Source organism: Pleurodeles waltl, chromosome 5, assembly GCF_031143425.1.
Source record: "Pleurodeles waltl isolate 20211129_DDA chromosome 5, aPleWal1.hap1.20221129, whole genome shotgun sequence".
NCBI classification, from domain to species: domain Eukaryota; kingdom Metazoa; phylum Chordata; class Amphibia; order Caudata; family Salamandridae; genus Pleurodeles; species Pleurodeles waltl.
This window is the reverse complement of record NC_090444.1, coordinates 1,856,573,866-1,856,597,189: the sequence shown is the minus strand read 5'-3', so window position 1 is coordinate 1,856,597,189 and position 23,324 is coordinate 1,856,573,866. Positions and strand designations below refer to the sequence as shown.

Below are 23,324 nucleotides of genomic sequence, written 5' to 3'. Positions count from 1 at the left end.
GAATGCAGTGTTACACTACCATGTCAACTTGGCATTGAAACCCCTTGCCACACCTTAAACTCCTCTTGTATTACATATAAGTCACACCTAAGGTAGGCCCTAGGTAGCCCATTAATTAACTGAATTAAGTGCTATTTTCCTAACCAAGTGTGGTATCTTTTTGCGTGATATTTTCACTGTCTTACTGTTTGAGTTAACACATTGGAGGTCATTACAACATTGGTGGTAAAAGCCGCTTACCGCCGAGCAGAAGACCGCCAACACACCGCCGCGGCCATGGAAAGCCACCACAGCTATTATGACCCACATTTCGGAATCCGACAAAATGCCGACACCCACACAAGTCCGCCACACTAAAGGTCAGTGATAAACTGGCGAAAACAAAACCGACACCGTCACGCCAACAAAAATATGCCCACACTATCACGACACACAAATCCACACAGCGGTCTTTCAACCGCGGTATTCCATTGGCGGTACACACTGCCGCGCTCATAATACACACACATTTACAAAACACTGCCACATTGGACAATTCGAAATACACACACCTGATACACATACACACACCACTCCCACACACCCAATACAATATAAAACACACACCCACATCACCCACAAACCCCTACGACCAAACAAATTCAGAAAGAAGGCCAGAGAGAGACACCACCAGCAAGCACAACAGCTTCCACAGACACACAATACCATCACCCACACAACTTCCATGCACCTCACACAATACACCACTACATATCAGCAAACTGATCACCACACAATCCACCCCACACATCACCTACACCACCCCATGGCACGGCAAAGACAGCCCAGGTTCTCGGAGGAGGAGCTCAGGGTCATGGTGGAGGAAATCGTCCGGGTAGAGCTACAGCTATTCGGAGCACAGGTGCAGCACACCTCCATTGCAAGGAAGATGGAGCAATGGCGAAGAATAGTGGACAGGGTCAACGCAGTGGGACAGCACCCAAGAAACTGGGAGGACATCAGGAAGAGGTGGAACGACCTACGGGGGAAGGTGCGTTCCGTGGTCTCAAAACACCACCTGGCAGTTCAGCGGACTGGCGGCGGACCCCCACCTCTTCACCCACAACTAACAACATAGGAGGATCAGGTCTTGGCGATTCTGCATCCTGAGGGCCTCGCAGGAGTAGGCGGAGGAATGGACTCTGATAAGTCAAATCTTAACTATTACATCCCCCACCCTACCTGCATGCTATCACACACCCCCACCCTCACCCCCAGCACCCCAACTCCTCACATATGTCCCAACATCACAAAACACCCATCCCACCACCAAGCCCTGCATGCAACAACAGAGCATGGACACTCATCACTAAAGCATGCCCACTGCACATACCCATACAACCCACTAAACCACCATCACACAAGCTCCCACACAGGAATGCAAGCACTGGGGTACACGCTCACCCACCCATTGCACACCATGACACACACAGATGTAATAACCATCCTTTTATACCCCTGCAGGACCGCTACCCAACGTCACCGGACAGGAGGGTCCACACATGTCCACACCACCAACAGAAGAGGCCCACAGTGATGACAGCACCTCTGTCCAACTGGATCTAGATGACCAGCCCGGCCCATCGGGGACCTCAGGACAGTCGGTTCCCCTCACACTGGCACAGGCCATCACAGACCTTCCGCCCTCTGGAAACACCAGCACAGCACCCACCCAGCGGGCCCATACCTCCGTCCCCAGGACCCGTCAGTCAGCTGTGTGTCCACCACTACAGGGAACCCAGGATGACCCACCACCCCAACAACAGGGACCTGGGGACAGTGGCAGAGGGCACACGGTCCAGGGGACGGAGGCCCAGGAACACAGGGGAACTGGGAGTGCTGCTGTGCGAAGGGGGCGGACATGCCAAGGGAACCCACTATCCAAGAGGCCCTCTCCTCCGTCATGGGAGCCTACCACCACTCCCCGGAGACGATGGCAACGGTACTGGCCAAGTTTCAGGAGACCCAGCACCTGCAGGAGGAACAGTATATGGGCTTCAGGGAGGAACTCAGAACCATCAGCTCCAATCTGGGCACCATTGTAGGGGTGCTGAAGGAGGTACTCAACACCAGGAGGGACACTGTGGCACTTCAAGGGGCCCCTAACACTAGCATGGATGATGAACTTCCCACCACCTCCGCCGGCGCTAGTGGACAGGACGCCCTGCCACAGGACCACCACACCAGCACCCCACCCCCTGCAGACAGAGAACCACCCCGCAAACGGTCCCTGAGATCCAGGAACAAGACAGAGCATGATGCCAAGACCCCCGCCAAGAAATGAGACCACCCTGATTGTCATCCTACTGTCACACTTTGTCACCCTGTCCATACTGAAACTGCCCCAGCTCCATTTCCTATGCCCCTTTGGGCAATGCACCTGTGGGACTAATAGACTGGACTCTGCCATGGACATTCCCCCGCCATCACTCCTCACCATTTCACCACCCCCTCCAATATTGAGCACTTAAATAAATACACTTAAAACACAAAACAATCTGCAGTCTGTCTGTGATTTCAAAATAGTGTATTAGCAATTACAGTGACAAAATGCTCTTTCAATAGTAATGTCAACATACCTATGTCACACAGCTCAAGTCCATAAGGAATCAAAGCAGATGTCACACAGTGGGACCCACATCTGTGAAATCGTAAGGGAAAGTGACAACTCAGTGACTATACACTGGGTGAAAAGGACAGACAGTAGAAAGGAAGCAGTGTTTAAGTACATGTAGTAGGCAGGTCTGTACTCTTACCTGTGTCTCACTGGAAATATTGCTGGATCACTGAGTCCCTGTTGTCCATGTCTTCTTCCTCTGCTTCCTCGTCTTCACTATCCACAGGCTCCACAGCTGCAACAACACCGCCATCTGGACCATCCTCCTGCAGAAAAGGCACCTGTCGTCGCAAAGCCAAGTTACGAAGCATACAGCAGGCCACGATGATCTGGCACACCTTCTGTGGTGAGTAGAATAGGGATCAACCTGTCATATGGAGGCACCGGAACCTGGCCTTCAGGAGGCAGAAGGTCCGCTCAATCAACCTCCTAGTTCGCCCATGTGCCTCATTGTAGCGTTCCTCTGCCCTTGTCCTGGGATTCCTCACTGGGGTCAGTAGCCATGACAGGTTGGGTTAGCCAGAGTCACCTGCAAATGGCGAGGGACAAGTATTAGACACACACTAACCTGTAGGGTAACCCCACACCCAGACAACCATTCCCACTGTCTTGCTTCCAGGTGCTCACCTAATAGCCACACACAGTGCCTCTGGAGTTGACCCATCACATAAGGGATGCTGCTATTCCGCAGGATGTAGGCGTCATGCACTGAGCCAGGGAACTTAGCATTCACATGGGAGATGTACTGGTCTGCCAAACATACCATCTGTACATTCATCGAATGATAACTCTTCCGGTTTCTGTATACCTGTTCACTCCTGCAGGGGGGACCAAAGCCACATGGGTCCCATCAGTGGCACCTATGATGTTGGGGATATGTCCCAGGGCATAGAAATCACCTTTCACTGTAGGCAAATCCTCCACCTGAGGGAAAACGATGTAGCTCTGCATGTGTTTCAGAAGGGCAGACAACACTCTGGACAATACGTTGGAAAACATAGGCTGGGACATCCCTGATGCTATGGCCACTGTTGTTTGAAATGACCCACTTGCAAGGAAATGGAGCACTGACAGCACCTGCACTTGAAGGGGGATTCCTGTGGGATGGTGGATTGCTGACATCAGGTCTGGCTCCAACTGGGTACACAGTTTCTGGATTGTGGCACGGTCAAGCCTGTATGTGATGATGACATGTCGCTCCTCCATTGTCAACAGGTCCACCAACGGTCGGTACACCGGAGGATGCCGCCTTCTCTTCACATGTCCCAGGTGACGGCGCCTATAAAGGACAACAGTGAGCACAGAGTCAAACAACTCAGAGGTACGTACCCACAGTTTACACAGAACACCAATCATACACAAAAGGTGGCCTGTATGTGTGTTGAGTCTAGGCCTAGGTATGTGTGACGCAGTTGGAAATGAAGCCCTGTGGGCCCCTGAAATGGCGGCTGCCTGACCTGTAAAGTGGGACAATGTGATGTGAGGTAACTGCGCTGGCGTTGTACACCGTTGCGGTAGGCGGTCGAAGACCGCAGCGCAATGCTGAATTGGTTAACATTGGACCCTATGGGTCCAAGGAGCCAATGACGATGTGCGCCTGCGGTGACAGTACGCACCGCCGTGGACGTAACCGCCATTTTCTATCTGTTCAATCACTCGATACCTGATCTTCGACAGGAGAGGACCTACACTGCAAGTGCTGCTGTGACCTCAGTCTGGATGAGACAATGGCTCAAGTGTCTGGGGAAAGGGCCCCTGCCTTCACATCGGAGGAGTCGGAGAAACTCATGGATGGGGTCCTCCCCCAGTACACGCTACTCTACGGTCCTCCAGACAAACAGGTATGTACACAGGGAGCATGTCGTATGGGCTATTCCTGTGTGTAGAGGGCTGGATGTAAGAAGGAAGGGGGGAGAGTGCTGCATGCATGAAAGACGGTGAATGCATGTGCCACATGGCAAGGGTAGGGATGGGGGCCAATCACTTTGACGGTGCAGTTGGTAATAACTTATCTTTTTCCCCTGTACATTTCATGTAGGTCAGCGGCCACCAGAAAAAAGATATTTGGCGTGCCATCGCCAAGGATGTCCGGACCCTGGAGGTCTACCACAGACGGAGCACCCACTGCCGGAAAAGATGGGAGGACATTCGCCGCTGGAGCAAGAAGACGGCAGAGGCTCAGCTGGGGATGGCCTCCCAACGTGGGAGGGGTGCCCGTTGCACCATGACCCCCCTGATGTTCTGGATCCATGCGGTGGCCTACCTGGAGTTGGGTGGGTGCTTGAGAGCATCACAGCAGACACAAGGGGGTGAGTACACTCTCATTCTGCTGACTTTGCGCACAGTGGAGGTGTCTGGGTGGGGGAGGTGGGCTGTGGGTTTCCCTAGGTCAGGCCGAGTTCCGTAGGCAAGGCTCCTCCGTAAGGCAGGCCATGTGGCACCCCAGCCCACCTCTGTAGAGTGCCAAGTACACCTAGTCATGCCCCTGTGTCATCTATGTGTGTAGATGTCGTCCATAGCCTTGTAGGCAATTTCCCAGGAATTGAACAGTGGAGTGCAAGAGCGCGGAGTAGTGCAGGGGGCTTCTGTGTCTGTCGTGTCCACCCACGGTAGTGGTAATGCATTCACTCAACATGTCTTTCTTCTGTCTTTCCCCCCCTTTTTGTGGTCTCCCTGTTCTTGTGTGCATTAGCATCATCAGGCGGAGGAGCAGTGGCACCGGAGCATGAGGGAGCTGCATCCCACATGGCCCTTGAGGGCGACACTACGGAGTCTGAATTCACCAGTGGGACAGAGGGCGATGGGAGCTCCATGGCGGGGACAGGAGCTGACACCAGCGACACGGACTCGTCCTCTGATGGGAGCTCCCTTGTGGTGGCGGCAACATCTGTGCCCCCGCATCTACAGGTACAGCCGCCACCCCCCCTACCAGCACCGCCCTCCCAGCAGCCCCTCAGCCTTTGCCCCGTGCCTGCTCACCCAGGAGGGTGGGCATCACCTTCGCCCCAGGCACCTCAGGCCCTGCCCCAGTCACCCCTGCTGCCCTCAGTGAGGAGGCCATTGACCTCCTCAGGTCCCTCACTGTTGGGCAGTCTACCATTTTGAATGCCATCCAGGGTGTAGAGGGGCAGTTGCAACAAACAAATGCATTCCTGGAGGGCATTCATTCTGGTCAGGCGGCCCTTCATCGAGCTTTTCAGACTCTGGCCTCAGCACTGATGGCAGCCATTGTGCCCCATCTCTAGCCTCCCCCCTCCAACTTCCTCCACCCTGACCCAATCCCCTGTACCTCAGCCTATCCCAAGCACACATACAGACCAACATGCACACAGCTCAACACCCAAGGGTAGCTCAGGCAAACATAAGCACCACACATACCACAGGCATTCGCGCAAGCATCACACACATGCAGACACACCAACATCCACTGCCTCCACTGTGTCCCCCTCCTCCTCGTCTCCCTCCTCCCTCCCAGTGTCGTCTACACTCACATCTGCATGCTCTACATCCACAGCCACTACGTCCCTCTCCAGCACACCCACCACCACACCCCGCTCACGTGCAGTCACCACCCCACTACCATTCACACGTCCCCTGTGTCCTCTCCCAGTGTGTCTGTGGCGCCCCCTCCCAAGATACACAAACGCAGGCACACACCCACCCAACAGCCATCCACCTCACGACAGCCTCCAGCGCATGCACCTTCAACCAAAGTCACCAAACGTACACCTCCTACAACCACCACCTCTTCCTCCACTCCTAAACCCCCTCCAGCTACCTGTCCCAGTGTTCCTAAGAAACTTTTCCTGGCCAGCCTTGACCTCATTCCCTCACCTCCCACACCCCGTCCGTCTCATAGGTCCCGAACTAGCACCTCAGCCACAACCTCTCCGGGACCAGTGGTGCCTGTAGTCACCGGAATCTGGAGTGCACCGGCCATCAGGGCAGCCAGTGTGGCACGGAGCCACAGCGCAGACAGTCCCCCACCTGTGAAGCATCAGAAGTTGGCCAGTGCCCGGCGGGAGAGGGGGAAGACTCCAGCCACCAAAGCCGCTCCCAGGGGTCCCGGTGGGAGTGTGGAGTCAGCTGTGACACCTTCCAAGGTGGGGAAGGGCCACAAGAAACCCAGCAAGTCTGGGAAGAGCAGCACGGCGGAGAAGACCGCCATCATATCCGCTGTCCAGGAGGCCACCGCCAGCACCAGCCCAGCTGCCCAGGAGGCCACCGCCAGCACCAGCCCAGCTGCCCAGGAGGCAACCGCCAGCACCAGCCCAGCTGGCCAGGACAAGACCGCCAGCACAAGCCCAGCTGCCCAGGACAAGACCGCCAGCACAAGCCCCGTTGGGCCATGAAGGACCGCCAGGAAAAGCCCCATTGGGCCATGAAGGACCGCCAGCAAAGGCCCCGTTGGGCCATGAAGGACCGCCAGCAAAAGCCCCGTGGGGCCATGAAGGACCGCCAGCAAAAGCCCAGTTGGGCCATGAAGGACCGCCAGCAAAAGTCCCGTTGGGACATGAAGGACCGCCAGCAAAGGCCCCGTTGGGCCATGAAGGACCGCCAGCAAAGGCCCCGTTGGGGCATGAAGGACCGCCAGAAAAGGCCCTGTTGGGCCATGAAGGACCACCGGCAAAGGCCCTGTTGGGGCTTGAAGGGCCGCCAGCAAAGGCCCCGTTGGGCCATGAAGGACCGGCAGCAGCTGAGACCCTGCAATGGAGACCGCCATCTCAAGCACTGCTGCACAGGGCACCGCCATCTCAAGCACCGTTGGCCCATGAACGGCAAGGGCACTGAGTCTGTCACGGGGTGAATGAAGCACTCTGGGCACAAAGCTCCCTCCAGAACCAGTGGAGAGAGGCATCCACTCCCTCTGTCCTTATCAGGATGAAGCACTCTGGGCACAAAGCCCCCTCCAGAACCAGTGGAGAAAGGCATCCACTCCCTCTGTCCTTAGCAGGATGAAGCACTCTGGGCACAAAGCCTCCTCCAGAACCAGTGGAGAAAGGCATCCACTCCCTCTGTCCTTAGCTCGATGAAGCACTCTGGCCACAAAGCCCCCTCCAGAACCAGTGGAGAAGGCATCCACTTGAGAGACTGTGTCTTTGTACTCCCCAGGATGGAACAGTGGGCAGCCCACCCACTGTAGAGACTTGAGAGACTGTGGCTTTGCACTCCCCAGGATGGAACAGTGGGCAACCCACCCACTGTAGAGACTTGAGAGACTGTGGCTTTGCACTCCCCAGGATGGAACAGTGGGCAAACCACCCACTGTAGAGACTTGAGAGACTGTGGCTTTGCACTCCCCAGGATGTAACAGTGGGCAACCCACCCACTGTAGAGACTTGAGAGACTGTGGCTTTGCACTCACCAGGATGGAACAGTGGGCAACCCACCCACTGTGGAGACTTGAGAGACTGTGGCTTTGCACTCCCCAGGATTGAACAGTGGGCAACCCACCCACTGTGGAGACTTGAGAGACTGTGGCTTTGCACTCCCCAGGATGGAACAGTGGGCAACCCACCCACTGTAGAGACTTGAGAGACTGTGGCTTTGCACTCCCCAGGATGTAACAGTGGGCATGTGGCCCCCTCGTGGATTTGGCGTTGTACACTCATCCGGCTGAGGTGCCCCCCTTTCCCTCCCCCTGAGGTGCCTGTTTAGTTGCTGTCTGATGCCCCTGAAGTGCTCTCTCCGTCATGGTCGGGGATCTTGTGTGGGCCTCGCCCATACCGTGTGGTCCCAGTGTTCCACAGACTTTCTTAGAACACTACCTGGACTACTATGCTTGGTATATATTATATACATGGTGTATATATATATTTATGCCTACTTGCTTTTAATATATTACAATGGTTACACTCATTTTCTATTGTCTGTGCATTCTTCCGGGGGGTTTGGGGGGTGTAACTGTGATGTATTGATATGCATTGTTTGTGTGTTGTTGTGGGTGAGGGTGGGGGTGTTGCGTGTGTGTCTCCCTGTTTTTTGCCTCCCTCCTCCCCTGTGTCGTAGGTGCAGTACTCACCTAGGGTCTTCGCCGACAGCGTTCGTGCTCCTGGTAGAGGAGCAAGAAGATAAAGGCTGGGAAAATGTGGAGCTCTGGTTCCATGGCGTCCTCGTCCCTTGTGGAGTGTGGAGAGGTGAGCGTTTTCCCTTCGGGATACCTGTTTCCGCCGTGTTTTTATCTGAGGTGAATCCGCCCCGGAAAAGGTGGCGGATTGGTCTGTCATAATAGTGTGGGCGGTACATTGTCTTCGTCCTGTCTGTTGGCGGTGACCGTCGCGCTGTTTGTTTGTACCGCCGTGGCGATCGGAGTGTTAAAGTGGCTGTCTTTGTTGGCGTTTCCGCCATGGTCGTAATTCCAATTTTTTTCCCGCCAGCCTCTTGGCGGTCTTACCGCCGCTTTAACACCGACCGCCAGGGTTGTAATGACCACCATTGCCTCTTAAGTTAAGCAAGGAAGGGATGAAAGTGGCCACTTCAGCTCAGCACTTGCTTTATCAGTGAGTGTATATCCTGGATACAGAGCTGGCATAGAGGTTATTCTGCGAGACCTTAACTAGATAGAGGAGAGAGATGGACGGCCCTGTGGTGCATTAGTCAAAGGGAATTCCATCAGAGAGCATGCCGAAGGGTATGAGGGCTGGTAGAAATGGACAGAACCAAATCAAGCAGCCAGGCAGGGCCTTGGTGACAAATAAAGAGACCCAAAGGGAAATACCAGGGGTTTATTGAAGGGTTCACTGAGAGATAAAGGCCTGGCAAACACACTGGGATGAGCCCTCATACTCTTTGTATGCTCTCTAATGGAACTCACTTTAACTAATGCACCACAGGATTGCCCATCTCGCTCCCCTAATTAGTTAAACTCCATATAATAGCCTCAGTGCCAGCTCTGTATACACTTACTGATAAAGCCAGTGCTGTGCTGATCTGGCCACTGTCATCCCTGCCTTCCCTGATGAAACTTGATGTTGGCTCTGTCCACCATGGCCAGCCCAAGCATTCCACTATGCAGATGTCCAGTTTCCACTCCTGCTTGCCTGGCTCCACTTAGCACACTTCTCTAACCCTCACCCCCCGCATACGACGTAGCTGATGCGCAGGTCACCCCTTCTCCTCTTTAGCAGCAAAGACATTGAATGAGCTACCTTTGTATCTCCGGACCTCCCCATCTCTTCTAGAGTTCTGAAAGTCCCTGAAAACCTGGCTATTTGGCTAATTAACTGGACCCTGCCAGCACCTGGATACACTCACGGGTGACAAGAAGTGCTTTGCTAATCTACAGATTGATTGATTGATCGATTGTCAAGTGTGTGATCCTCGTTAAAATATATTGTCCAATATTCACATTTAGTGCACCTGCCATATCATTAAGCCTCTCCAAGTTCGACATGCGGAGCTCATCATGTCATGCCTGGGTTAATCTGGCAGCGATTTGCAGGCCTCGTGGAGGACAGGAATGGAAGATGGTGCTGCTGAAAGCCCATCTGTTAGCCTTGCACAACTCAAAACTGGCTAATGAAGTGCTCTCTGCCTTTGTTGAAGGAGCATCTGACTAATGTTTTGGAATCAAGGTAAGTGGATGAAGTGAAAGGATTTTAGAACCTGAAGTAAGAGAGTATAGGAGGCACATTAAACCTGTAGTTAAATGGGAGAGTAAGGAGAGAGTAAGGGGAAGAAGCCTACATTGTGAAAGAATAGATGAAAGGAAAAATGGACGACAAAGCCAGCGCAGGTGGATGGAGCTCTGGTGAAGGAAAAGGAAACCGGCCTCACGCTTATGAGATAAGAGCTTCAACAGGTTACTGCAAGAGTTTGCATGGCTAATCACTGGGTGGTTGGGAGACAAGGGACTCAAAAGGGCAGGGCTTCATGGGAAGCTGGAGTATACTAGTAATGCACATGTGCAAGCCCATGTAATTAGTTTAGACAGACAATGGGATGGGTAGATTTTTTTATACAGCAAGACTATTTCTTTAGCATGTTGTCCACTGAAAGAGCGGATAATAAAAACACAGGTGAAATTGCATTTCACAGTGAGGGTGGTACTCTGACCATTAGCTAAAGTGTTATTCTCTTGAGGCAAAGGTGCAGAAAAGCCCACACTGAGAATAAGAGTGAGTAGCACAAAATGGAATGTTGTTTAACTGAGGGACCAGCTGACTTTGGAACTAGTGAACAGGACTCGAGTCCTGGTGTTGGCACAACATCCTGTGATTCTTGGCAAATCAATGTATCTCGTAGTGCCTGCAAAATTATATATAACGTATTGCAATGTACAAATAAAGAGATCTTTTTTTTCTTTTGAATTTTTTTATTAGAGAAATACTACAGTTCTAAAAAAAGAGGTACAGATACATAGGCCATTTAAATACACCATCATGGTTGTAGTGAAGGACAGATAAGAACAACGACTATTTTAAACCTTTGTGTGGAGGGGAGGAGCTTAGAGTAAGAGGAAGAGAGATTAAGAAAAAAGAGGGAGGGGCCAGAAGGGGGGATGGGAAGGGAGGAGGGATCTTCAAGAGAGGGGGGGTAGAAGACACAGGCACAGTTACATTGAATTGAATTGGGGGAGTGACTTGTCTCTGCTGATGAGTAAACACCTAGAGCCTATCGCGCCACAGGGTTCCGTAAAATCCTGCCGTGGTGTCCCCCTTACAACATCCGTATGGCATGTCTGCTGACCAATAGCATGTGGAGTAAGCCTTCTTTCCTTTAGGCCGAGTGCCGGTGGTCATAATCCATGATGGTGGAGGTCTGTAGAGAACTTATTGGCAGCCGCACCTGTAGCCCCTATTGGGCAGGGTGGAATGCAGAGAATGTATAGAATAACAGTCGTCGTCGGGTATACCATCAGATCATTCCATCTGGTTTGAAGGACAGGTGGCCCAATAGTGAATGAGATACATCTATAACTTAATGTTACATTTTGTTATATTTCGTTGGGAGGGTGTGATAGATACATTTGGTGTCAGGATAGTAAAAGACTTTGGGGGTGATTCTCACCCTGGCGGGCGGCGGAGGCCGCCCGCCAGAGTTCCCCCCTCCAAAATACCGCTCCGCGGTCGAAAGACCGCTGAGGGTATTTTGGGATTTGCACTGGGCTGGCGGGCGACCGCCAAAAGGCCGCCCGCCAGCCCAGAGCAAATCATCCTTCCCACGTGGACGCCGACTCAGAATTGAGCCGGCGGAGTGGGAAGGTGCGACGGGTGCAGTGGCACCCGTCGCGTATTTCAGTGTCTGCAAGGCAGACACTGAAATACAAAGTGGGGCCCTCTTACGGGGGCCCCTGCAGTGCCCATGCCATTGGCATGGGCACTGCAGGGGTCCCCAGGGGCCCCACGACACCCCATAACGCCATCCTGTTCCTGGCAGGCGAACCGCCAGGAACAGGATGGCGGTATGGGGTGTCAGAATCCCCCATGGCGGCGCAGCAAGCTGCGCCGCCATGGGGGATTCCCAGGGCAGCGGAAAACCGGCGGGAGACCGCCGGTTTTCCCTTTCTGGCCGCGGCTGAACCGCCGCGGTCAGAATACCCTGTGGAGCACCGCCAGCCTGTTGGCGGTGCTCCCTCCAACCCTGGCCCGCCGGGGTCAGAATGACCCCCTTTGTGCTGTTAAGGGATAGTTTGCGAAGGAGGACATTGGGTAATGAGGGTACTGACTACACAGGGAGAGTTGAGGAAATAAAGTCTACGTTCTAAGAAAGAGAACACATAGAGAGAAAGGCATAGTTTGAAGAGTGATGAGTTGAGGAAGAGGGAAGGGTGGGAGTCAGAGGTATACACATCAATCCAATGCCGCAGGGCCGTTGAACACCCAACGCCCGTTCAATGCCCGTTCATTGATTGTTGGTGGGGTTAGGAAGGCTCGGGAAAGGGGAAGGGAGAGATGGGTGGGGGTGGGGGGTGGAGGGAGGAGACTGAAGTTGCAGTGACTAACAATGACTAGTGACTAATGACTAGTAGGGGCGAGGGGTAGGAACAACAGGCAGGGTGCGAATTATGGTGTCTCTGTGAGAAAGGGAGTCCATATCTGATTAAATAGGGCTGCCTATCCTGTAATTTGTAAATGACCCGCTCGTATGTGGCTATCCGGACCATTGCCCCTATCCACTCCGCTGGAGCAGCAGGGGGCACGGTTGACCTTCAGTGGCGGAGGACGCATATCTTAGCTGTCGCTAGCACCGTATGGAGCAGCCTCTGTTGAGGTCGGGACAGGGTGTGGAGTGCTCCCGTGTTGTGTAAGAGTATTAGAGAGGGGGAGAGCGGTGACTGGAGTTGTAAAGAAGTGCTGAGAGTGGATCCCACCGCTTCCCACAAGAGCTGTATCGAAGGACATTCACATAGGACGTGGAACAAGTCACAGCGGGCCTCTGGACATCGCCAACAGTTTGCAGAAGGTAGGAGTCCTACTTTATGTAGTTTTACCGGTGTCTAGTACCAATCATGGATTATCTTAAAGAGACAGAACTTCAGCCGGCCTTCTCAAGTACCTCTATCTAGGGTTTCTATTACGTCCAACCAATCTTCCGGGTCATATTCCTTTCTTGGTCTGGTCTGCCATTTACAGTGTAATGTTTCAAGAAGAGGTTGCGAGTATAAATGCAGCGTTATTACATCATACAGGCCTGCCATTACCCCTTTTTGATGGCCCCATGTCTTGAGATAGGCAACTACAGGCGAGGTCTGGACTATCCAGGGGGCAGCTCCCATGCTCTCGAGTAAGCAGTGTTTAAGTTGCAAATAAAGCCATTCCTGACGAGAGTGGAGACTGTATTCCTCCGTAAGTTCTCAAACGTCTTGAGTACCACATCATCAATAATCTGAGCCAGGCTATCATTACCGGCCACGTTCCTTTGTGGCCAATCAAGGGAGGCACCTCTTACGCACGGACCGTCATTGCCCCATGGGCGGGCCTGAGCATTCAAAAAGGGATGTATTCCGAGGAGGTGATGCGCCCTGTTCCAGGCTGTATGGAACACTTTTAAGATCGGGTTGACTGGGCCAGGCTGGGGCAGACCGACATTGTATAGTCCGCTAAGTCTGTCTCGGTGTGAAACCAGCTGCCTTTTTGTGATAACCCACTGTGGTTGATCTGGTAATCCAGGAATCGTGTATGCTGGTTATGACAAATGGAGGGCGAGAGCATAATGTTCCACCGAAGGAATCCCCAGACCACCTCTAGCGCGGCATGCTATGAGCTTTGCGGATGCTAATCGGGGACGTGGTAAGCCCCACACCAATGCTCTGAACACTGCATCTTTCGATCTCAGGGACCGGAGGGGCACTTGGAGGAGTATCATACCCAACATATATGTAAAGCGTGGTAATGTGACCATTCTCACAGCTTTTACTCTACCCCACATTGAGAGGCCTAAGTGAGACCCATTTCTCATGGTCCAGTTTCATGCGAGCAGTGAGAAGATCCAGGTTATCTGCCACCATTCATTCTAGTCCTCGATTTACATGTATCCCCAGGTATTTAAGGCGGTTCAGGGTACCTTGAAACAGATATCCATGCATCGCAGCTCGTGTCGTCAATAGTGAGAGGGGCAACCCTTCACTGTTGTCCCAGTTTACCCGGTAACCCAATATCTTTGCAAAATCCTCACTGATTTCGATTAGAGCTGGTAAGGAACATCCCAAGTCCACAAGAGTTAATAGGATGTCATCTGCATACAAATAGATTTGAGAGACCCCCCGGTATACCTGTAATCAGCGTAGATTGGCGGATCATAGCCATAAGCGGCTCAATTGCCAGTGGAAATAGAAGTTGCGAGAGGGGACAGCCCTGCCTCGTCCCTCTGCGAATTGAGAAAGGGTTGGATAGAGAGCCCCCGCAGTTGACTTGCACCATGGGGCATTCGTAGAGCAGACGGACTTTGGGTATTAATTGGTCTCCCAATCCGAATTTTTGCAGAGTTGCAAACAGATAGTCCCATTTGATGCGGTTGAATGCTTTTTTGGCATCTAGGGACAGCGCAAGAGCTTCGCCCGGCAGATTTCTGGCTTCCCACAAGGTGTGGGAGAGGGTGAGCAGATGGTTCCTGGAGGTACGTCCTGGTACAAATCCCACTTGGGTGTGATGGATGAGAGACGGGATAACCTTGCACAAGTGGCAGCCAAGCCACTGGCCAAGATCTTGATATCTCCATTCAGGAGAGAGATGGGTTGATAGCTGCCACAGAGTAGGGGATTCCATCTCTATTGGATATTGCACCCAGTGAACCCTCGCAACATGCTTCCGTAAGGGCCACATGTACAGCACTAACCGCCTATTCACCAGCCAACGTGTAAAATTCTGCGAGAAAGCCATCTTCACCTAGTGATTTATGGTAGGGGAGGTTGGAGATGCCTTGTGTTATTTCAATCCTGCTAATCTCTCCAGTCAGAAGGGCTTTGCCCTCAGCCGAAAGTTGGGGGAGGTTGGTGCTGTGTAAAAAGGCCTCTATTTGGGCAGGACTAGCCATTTTTTCCAGAGTATAGAGGCATTGGTAGAAAGCCGTGAATTCATTGACGATTTCCTGCTGGCGAGTTAGTATCTCCCCGCTGGAGGACGTTATAGCTGGGATGGCTTGTGCACCCGCTCTCTGACGATGTTGTGCCGCTAAAAGTCATCCAGCCCTCTCTCCTTGCTCATAGTGTCCACCTTGCAGGCGTTGTAACGCATATTTGACCTGTGACGTATATAGCTCATTGGGAATGCTCCAGGCGCTGGTGCGTCCATAGAGAGGGATGGGTAGTGTATTGTTGTGTCCTCTAGGACCTTCTGACGGCTTTTCTATCCTTGTTGGCCAGTGCCGCATCTCACATCATTTGCCCGCAAATGGTTGCTTTAGCCACAGCCCACATGATCCTCTGAGAGGAAACAGTGCCTTCGTTTTCACACATGTAGGTAGACATATGGGTCCATAATGGCGCTTGGCCCGGGGGGGAACAGTAGTGATGCACAGTGAAGACTAGGGCTTGAGGCCCGGGGTGGGGAGACCTACATCCATGGACGATGGTCAAGAGGACCGGGGAATGGTCCGAGATGCCAGATTCCAATATTCAGGTATCCTGAAATTGAGCCACTATGCTGCGTGACACAAGGAAGTAATCCAAACACAATTGGGTTCCATGTACCGATGATAGGGAGGTGTATGCTCTGTCAGTTGGATTTGAGGAGAATGGACGTGGTTAGAATGGGGGGTAGAGGATAGGAAGGGAAAGAGGAAGGGGAGAGAAAGAAGGGGGGTGCAAAGGGAAAAGATACAATAAAGAAAGGGAAGAAAAGGCGAGAAAGAGATGGTATGGGAGTTGAGTGCAAACTAGATACGAAGAAAGATAAAGAAAGAAGTGGCACCGGATCAGGGAGAGGAGCAATTCTCCAGTTGTCTGGATCTTTGGACTCCGGTCTAGACTTGTGAGGCTCACTCGCTCAGCCGGAGGGGCCCCAATTGGGGGCAGAGCGCGCCATCTGTTATGTGTAGGACAGTTGAAAGAGTTATTCAGGACTGAGTACGATAGAATAGAGGGTAGCAAGAAAGTTGCGGGGCACTGGGGGAGAGGGAGAAGGGATTAGAGGGATAGGTGTAATACCTCTGCACATGGAGGGGCACCCTATAATGGCTTCAAGCAACCACAATACTTAATAGATTGCATGGGAGTAGTGACTGTGGTGGCGTAGGTGGGTTTGGGCATCCTAGGACTGGTGTCAGTATGGACAAGCAGAGGGGTATCAGAGGTTCACCGCCATGAAATATTGTGCCTAGGAGCACGGTGAGTGGCGTCTTTCAAGTGCCCAAAATCCATTCTCTGCATCCTGCTACGCTCATGTGTCGCGGTTGCTTAGTTATATTACATATTCCTGCTGTTTCACCAGCAGATGTCTGATACACTGATAAGGCGGTAAATGCGTTGACAGAGAGAGAGGGGTAAAAGGGGGTGGCAGAGGGTGGGTAGAGGTGTCAGGTGTCTGAGAGGAGGAGGCAGTACTATATATCACAAAATAGTGTTATGCTAAGTGTGGCAAATGAATAAGAATAAGGTACAACCGTAGTTTGATTGTGTCCTAACTAGAGCATGTCATAGAACCAACATTACATCATAATGATAACTTTCAACAAAGTACTCAAAGTACTTATCCGCCCATTGGTACTGTAGTGGAGATTGTGATCCTGAAGTAGGTCTCCGGACCCTCAAGCGTCTCATATCCTAGCTGTGGTTTCTTGGAGGATCTGAGGTAGGCTTCAGGAAAGAGCGAGACTTGTCCCTGTCTGATAGCTGAGTGTTGTACGCCACTGCCTGTAGTACTCGGCCGTGTCGTCATGTGTTTGTGCGAGCCTCTCTAAGTCTCTGCCTCTGGAAGATGGTTAAGTTCTTGGCGGCTTTTACCCTCCATATGCGTTGGGGGGGGCAGTGCACTCCGTATGTCAGTGGGCAGGACCTCTAGCCCGGCTGGTGGTATTGTTTCCATTGACTGGGGTGGTAAATTATCCAGAAAAAGCTGCGGGTCCTCTGGTTCATAAAAGTCCTTGGACATATCGGTTTTTGTAATCCACATTCTTGCTGGGTCAAACAAGCCATATTTCACATTTAATTGGCGCATCCGGGGTCTGAGGGACATGAAGGCTTTCCGGCGTTCGTTGGTCTCTTTCGAGAAATCTGCCGTTATGCAGATTTCAAATCCTTCTGTTCGAAATGGACCATGAGATCTAGCCGCTAGGAGGACTTGACAGGCCTGCCCATTGCGGAGGAGACAGGCAATTATCAGTCAGTGTCAGAGGTTGCCTTACTGCCGTTTTGGGCCCAATCGGTGTGCTCTTTGAAACTCCAGTGGTGGGTCGAAGGTTAGGTTAGTTAGCGTGGGGAGGACGTCTCACAAAAAGGCTTGGGTGTCAGTACCTTCAGTTTGTTCAGGGAATCCGAGAAAGCGGACATTGTCTCTGCGACTCCTATCTTCCAAGTGTACCAGGTTGCTGCGTAAGTAGAACAGTTCCTGGTCCCTGTCTTGCGCGATGTTAATATGGTCTTCCACAGTCATCACTCATTGCTATAGCCCTCATATATGAGACTGAAAGCTCGCAATGTCTAGGTGCATGGACTTCGTCTCTGCTGTCAGCGAGGATATGGCAGAATCCATTCCCTCGAGCCATCAGCCCACAGCCGTTACCTCCTAAAGTATGCTTTCCATAGTTGCTTCCTGTTCCGGGTTAGCCATGGTGTGGGATAGAACCAACAATGGTGGTCCTGTAGCAGAGATCGTGGGTCACGAGTGTTGGAGGGCTTCAGAAAAAAAGAAGTCGTCTTGTCGTCTTACCAGCGGGTTTGCCTGCCGTTTTGCTACCGGGCATCTCAATACCAATTATTTAGGTTCAGTCCGCAGGCTTAAGTCTCAGACACCGCTCCGCTAATGATGTCATGTTGTGTAGCAGCAGAGAAAGGATAGTTGTGAGCAGGAGAGGGAGAAGTGGGAGCTGACCCTCATGTCCTTTTTCTTTACTAGATAGAAGCACCTCGAACAACAAGACTGGCCTGACCTGTAAGCGAAGCCTGGCCGGGTTAACGCGATCGCCCAGGAGCAGGGGAGGGGGTCAGTGACCCCTGCTGTAGTCTGGTATAGCTGCTCTGGTGTTTTAGCGGTGAGGAGCCCACGGGGCCATTGAGTCTGTTCTGTTGTCAGTGTGTCCCCAGAGAAGGTAGGCTGTTTGGGAGGGCGGGGAGATGTCAACTTCTACTCTGTGCTTCCGATTCCTGGGAGGGTCCTAATGTTGGGCCATCTTTCTGCCTTTATCACGCCGTTGTTGTGTCCTTCACCTGGTCTCTGAATACCTTAAAGGATGGTGAATGTGGGGAGGATGAGCATTGCTGAGCTCACACAATCGTTCTCTGTTTGTGGGGTTCCCTCTCTCGTGGTGTTGAGTCACTCCCAGCAGTCCGTGTTCAGGCCCCTCATGTTCACTCAACAACAATGCAAGCAAACTTAACTCTTGATTTCCTCATGCCGGGCCTGCTTCACGGCAGTCTATTGTTGTAGGTGACATTCAGTCGCCCCGATGATGGCAGGGAAAAGAGGGGTGTTTGATGCAAGACAGTGAGCAGCCTCCCCAAGCACCTCTGTTCAGCCAGATGAGGGTAATGTCGCAGGGTCTTTTGAGGGTTTGCAGGAGGGAGGGGTGTTATATACTCTCCAGCTGGCCCTCAGAACAGTTCTGATGCGCTGGGGCGGGGGTATATCCCCCCGTATTCACTTACGGCCACCCCGCGGGGCCTCTAGTCGGAGCAGACCAGCATAGGAAGAGCCCATTTGCCCTGTGTTATGCTGCTGAGTGTTCATATGTTGTAGGAGGGGCAAGAGGCAGGGGAGGTTCCCTATGCAGCGGAGGAGGGCCAGAGTCCTCACCTTGTACGCCGCTGCTGTTCTGGTGCTGGGGGAGGGGCCATTGGCATTGACTGCAGTTGCTGCTCTCGATCTTCTCCGGCCGCACTCTGACGGTACGCGGGGCCGCAGACTCGTGCGACGGGGTAGGCCTTCCCTGTTCACACCCAGTTTGAGCAGCACTGGAGAGATGCACATGGCAGAGGCACCCCACTCACAGTCCCCCAGCCAGAGTGCGTTGTAGAGTAGTCCTCGGGCTCGATTAGTGGTATTCACGGCCTCAGAGCGCCTCCGCCTGGATCAGGGCCTACCGTCTCGCAGAGCACCAGATTGAGGCGACCATCTTCACCCATGGCCAGACCACGCCCCCCCAAATAAAGAGATCTTGAGGCATTGAGGGATGGGTAAATTGGATAATAAATTGCAAAAACTTTCCAAAAGCTATTTGTTATGTTGGTGGAAGAGTGATAAACTTGAAACTGAAAAGAACAAAGAAGATGTAATTGAAATCTTGTTTTGCTCATAGTTGTTTTAATGTGAGTGAGCAAAAAGATTTTTCTTATTTTTGGACTTTTATCACCTATTGAATAAATATTTCTTAAACCATTATCATTTCAACCACCATCTGCCACCTCAACACCAAGTGCTTATTTTTTAATCCAAATAAGGGAGATAAAAATACTTCCCTATGGACAACACATCGCACCACACACAGCGACTGTTGTTTAATATCAGCAAGAGTTCTACCACATGGAGGAACATGCTTGCACATTATGAAGATAATGGATGTACAATACTGTACCTGTCCGACAGGTAACCAATAAAAATGGCTCCCACCGTGACCCCAATGAAGAAAAAGGTTGATGAGGCTTTATTGAGCCACTTCTTCTCACACACGAGGTCCCACTGAAAGAGAGAGGAAGCAGTGTCAAAGATTAATTTCTCTTCACTATTCAGTTTTCCATTACATTGGTCAATGATTAGTTTCCATGTATTCATGCACAGGTGGTATGGTGTATCCTACATCTTCCATTTTGATGAATTCTCTATGAAGAGACAGGCTAGAGCCTCATCTGCTATAGTGTGTGAAACCATTCACTGTATTTACATCAAGGAGCCTCATTAATGAGGCCCGGGGCATGGGGCGGCACAGCAAGTGCCTTGCTATGTCATCCTGCGCCACCGGGAAAGAGTAGAAATACACTGTATCTACAATATACAGCACATTTATGTCCTCTTCCCCTGCGCTGGTGCACAAGACGCCTTCCACCATGGTGCAGGGGTGCCTGCGATTCATGGATGATTGTTTTTGTGCAGGAAGGGACACCTTACTGCACAAAACAATCACTAGAGGTGTTTTCCTCTTTCTATGTGTGCTGCAGAGTGCAGCACACATGGATAGAGGAATAAATAGGGAGAAATAAAGATATTTCATTCTTAAGCCACCCTTGAGGTGGTGTAGGAATTTGACACATTCCCTGCCTTGTAAATCTAGCAATGCGTCAGATTCCTTCCAGTTCCATTGATGTTGCATGGGAACAACCCAAGCAACACCCATGGAACGCCCCTTTCACACAGTGTCATGCGTGAATGAGGTCCATATTTACAAGGCCATGAAATGCCACGCCATGTGACTTTGCGTAACCTTGTAAATATAGGCTGGCACACTGCCTCTACATTCCTTCAAACATATACCAGTACCTAAAGTTATTAATCTTGTCAAAGCAAGCAGGTCAGCCATCCTCCCTTCTGACCCTTGCCCACTGCATAGCTTCAAGAACATTCTTTTAACTACCTCTGATGCCACATGAGTCAGAACAATCATCAAAAACGTTTTCAACGCAAGTGACACACAAATACTTCCTAAACTGGACAGCCCCAAAGACATCAGATATTCAAAAATCTTCAGTTGTCTCAGAGCCATTGATCATAGTTGACATGGAGCCATCTCAAATTGAATGTGTTCAAGACTGAAATACTCACATGTGCTGAATGGAAAAATGATGACCTACTCTGTGCCTGAATAGTTGGGACCACCCCCTAAAGTATCAAAGGAACTAAGACACCTTGAAATTACCATGGACTTCAAGCTATCATTGAATGACCAAGTGGTAAGTTAGCAAGATCAAACTTCATTACTATGAAAACTCTGCAATGCATGTTTCCCACTTAGGATTTCCACACAAGGTCCAAGCTTCTACCTCTCTTGTACTTTCTAAAATGAATTACTCCAATGGCCTCTACCACAGATCATCTTTATTAACTATGAAAAGACCACAACAAATTCAGAACTCTGCCATCAGACTACTACTAAATGCAAAGCCACAAGCCAACATCCCCCCTGCCTTGAGGGCCCTACATTGGTTACTGGTTGCCAGAAGATCCACCTTCAAGCTGCTTTGCATCACCCACAAAGAAATACATGGAACATGACTATTTTGCATTAGGAATAAAATTACCAAATACATACAACAAAGAAACCTCAACTCCAGCAAAAACATGGGTAGTACATCTTTCTCTGTTTAAGCAGTCAAACTAAACAATTCATTATCCTCAAACATAAGAGCCTCAGATGATTATCTTATCTCCAGAAGGCAACTAAATAGTTGGCTCTTTCCTTCATCACCACCATATTCAAAACACAAATTTAAAACATATGCCTCTGTATGTAAACATGCATTCTATGATTATATGTATGTATTTATATTTGTGCATTTCTTTGCACACATATATATATATATATATATTATATATAAATATATAATTCTTCTTATGGATCTGCCTAACAAATCTATATATTATGTATGTTAAAAAAAAAAAAATATATATATATATATATATATATATATATTACCTAGTGTCGGTCGCCCTAGTTTCTATAGAAGGAACATATTTTGTTTTGCTAATAACCTAGGCGCCGTCTGATGAACCTTCACAACATTTTCCAAGAAGATACGACTCTCAGTTCAGCTGCTGCCCCAAACGTTTCTGGGTGATCCGTCAAGCAGGGGACGAAGAAAAGGGGGTCCCAAAAAGCATTTTCCCCATTCATTTTTCCATAGGGATTTTGAACAACAATAGCACTCAAATCACTGGACGGAGTTACACCAAATTTGGCAGAAAGGTAGCTCTTGGTCGCGAAAGAGCACTTTGTGTTATCTATTGTAAATCTGTTTAGTAGCTTTTGAGAAATCAAATGAATCCAAATTTGTATATATAGGGACGGGAAGTATTCATAAGCCCTCCCGATCTCGTACTGAGATCTGATTGGTTGCCAACACTTCAACAAGAAAGTGTTGGCAGCTTATGTTGGGACTCGGTTTCAGCTGAGTCCCACAAAAAAATAAAAAATAAAAATACCAAAGGGGCCAGGGTACAAACACCCTGACCCCTTAGCTCTGGTGCTGGGGTCCCAAAGGGAACCCCCAGGGATACATTTTTATTTTTTTTAATCTGGCAGATCAGTGAATTTCTTTTTTTTTTTTTTTAAAGGGAGCACGGGCTCCTATACTTTGTAATTCTGAAGCCCCCAGGTGGGCCAAGTCCTGGAGGGCATTGCAAATATAATGTGGGGCGGGCCACCACCACCCAAGGGCTTTCATGAATTGTGAGGGGGGGCTGCCCGCCCCGCATCCCCAGGGACCAACACCACCCTGGAGACTTGAATCTAATTTTATGCGATGGGTGTATGGCCCCCCCTCACAGCTCCGGGGACCACCACCTCCCCGGGCCTTTAATCTAACTCTATGTGGGGGGTCTGCGTGACCCCCTCCCCACAGCCCCCGGGACATCCTCCTCATAGGGCTATTAAGAAATTGTGTGCGGAGGGGCCTCCACCACAGCCGCGGGGACCACCACTTTCACGTGGCTATATTAGTGGGAGGGGGGAACTCCATTGAGGAGCCACTGATGGCCCTGGGGACCGCCAGCCCCAGGGCAGATCCTGCCATGTCCCGGGTGCCCACCCTGCGACATAGCTGTTTGCTGTGGCTTGACGGCAGATTTGACAGCTGTCGCCAAGTCTCAGCAAACACTGTGCTCCAATGAACAGCTCATTCTTCATCGGAGTGGAGGTTTCCTCTATCTGCCTGCCCATGAAGAGGCAAGCAGGCACACAGAGAAAACAGCTGTCACAGAGAGGGAGCTGCTTTAGCAGCTCCCTCTCTGTGATAGCACTGCTAGATCCCACAGGAGGTGTGGAGCCAGCTGGGACAGTGGGGGCCTTCACAGGAGGTGGGGAGCCAGCTGGGACCATGGGGGCCTAAATGATCTCCCCGATTGTCTCCCCCACGGTCTCCAACATT

General features: G+C 51.1%; 1 protein-coding gene across 1 annotated transcript in view; it reads right to left on the bottom strand.

Annotated features, from left to right (window-relative positions):
* The window catches only part of LOC138296880 (solute carrier family 22 member 7-like), a 255,388-nt gene that overhangs the window by 173,216 nt on the left and 58,848 nt on the right, over window positions 1–23,324 (bottom strand). The window contains exon 4 of the mRNA XM_069236374.1: window positions 19,823–19,926. Coding sequence (XP_069092475.1) covers window positions 19,823–19,926 — 104 coding nt within the window. The remainder of the gene's footprint in view (window positions 1–19,822; window positions 19,927–23,324) is intronic.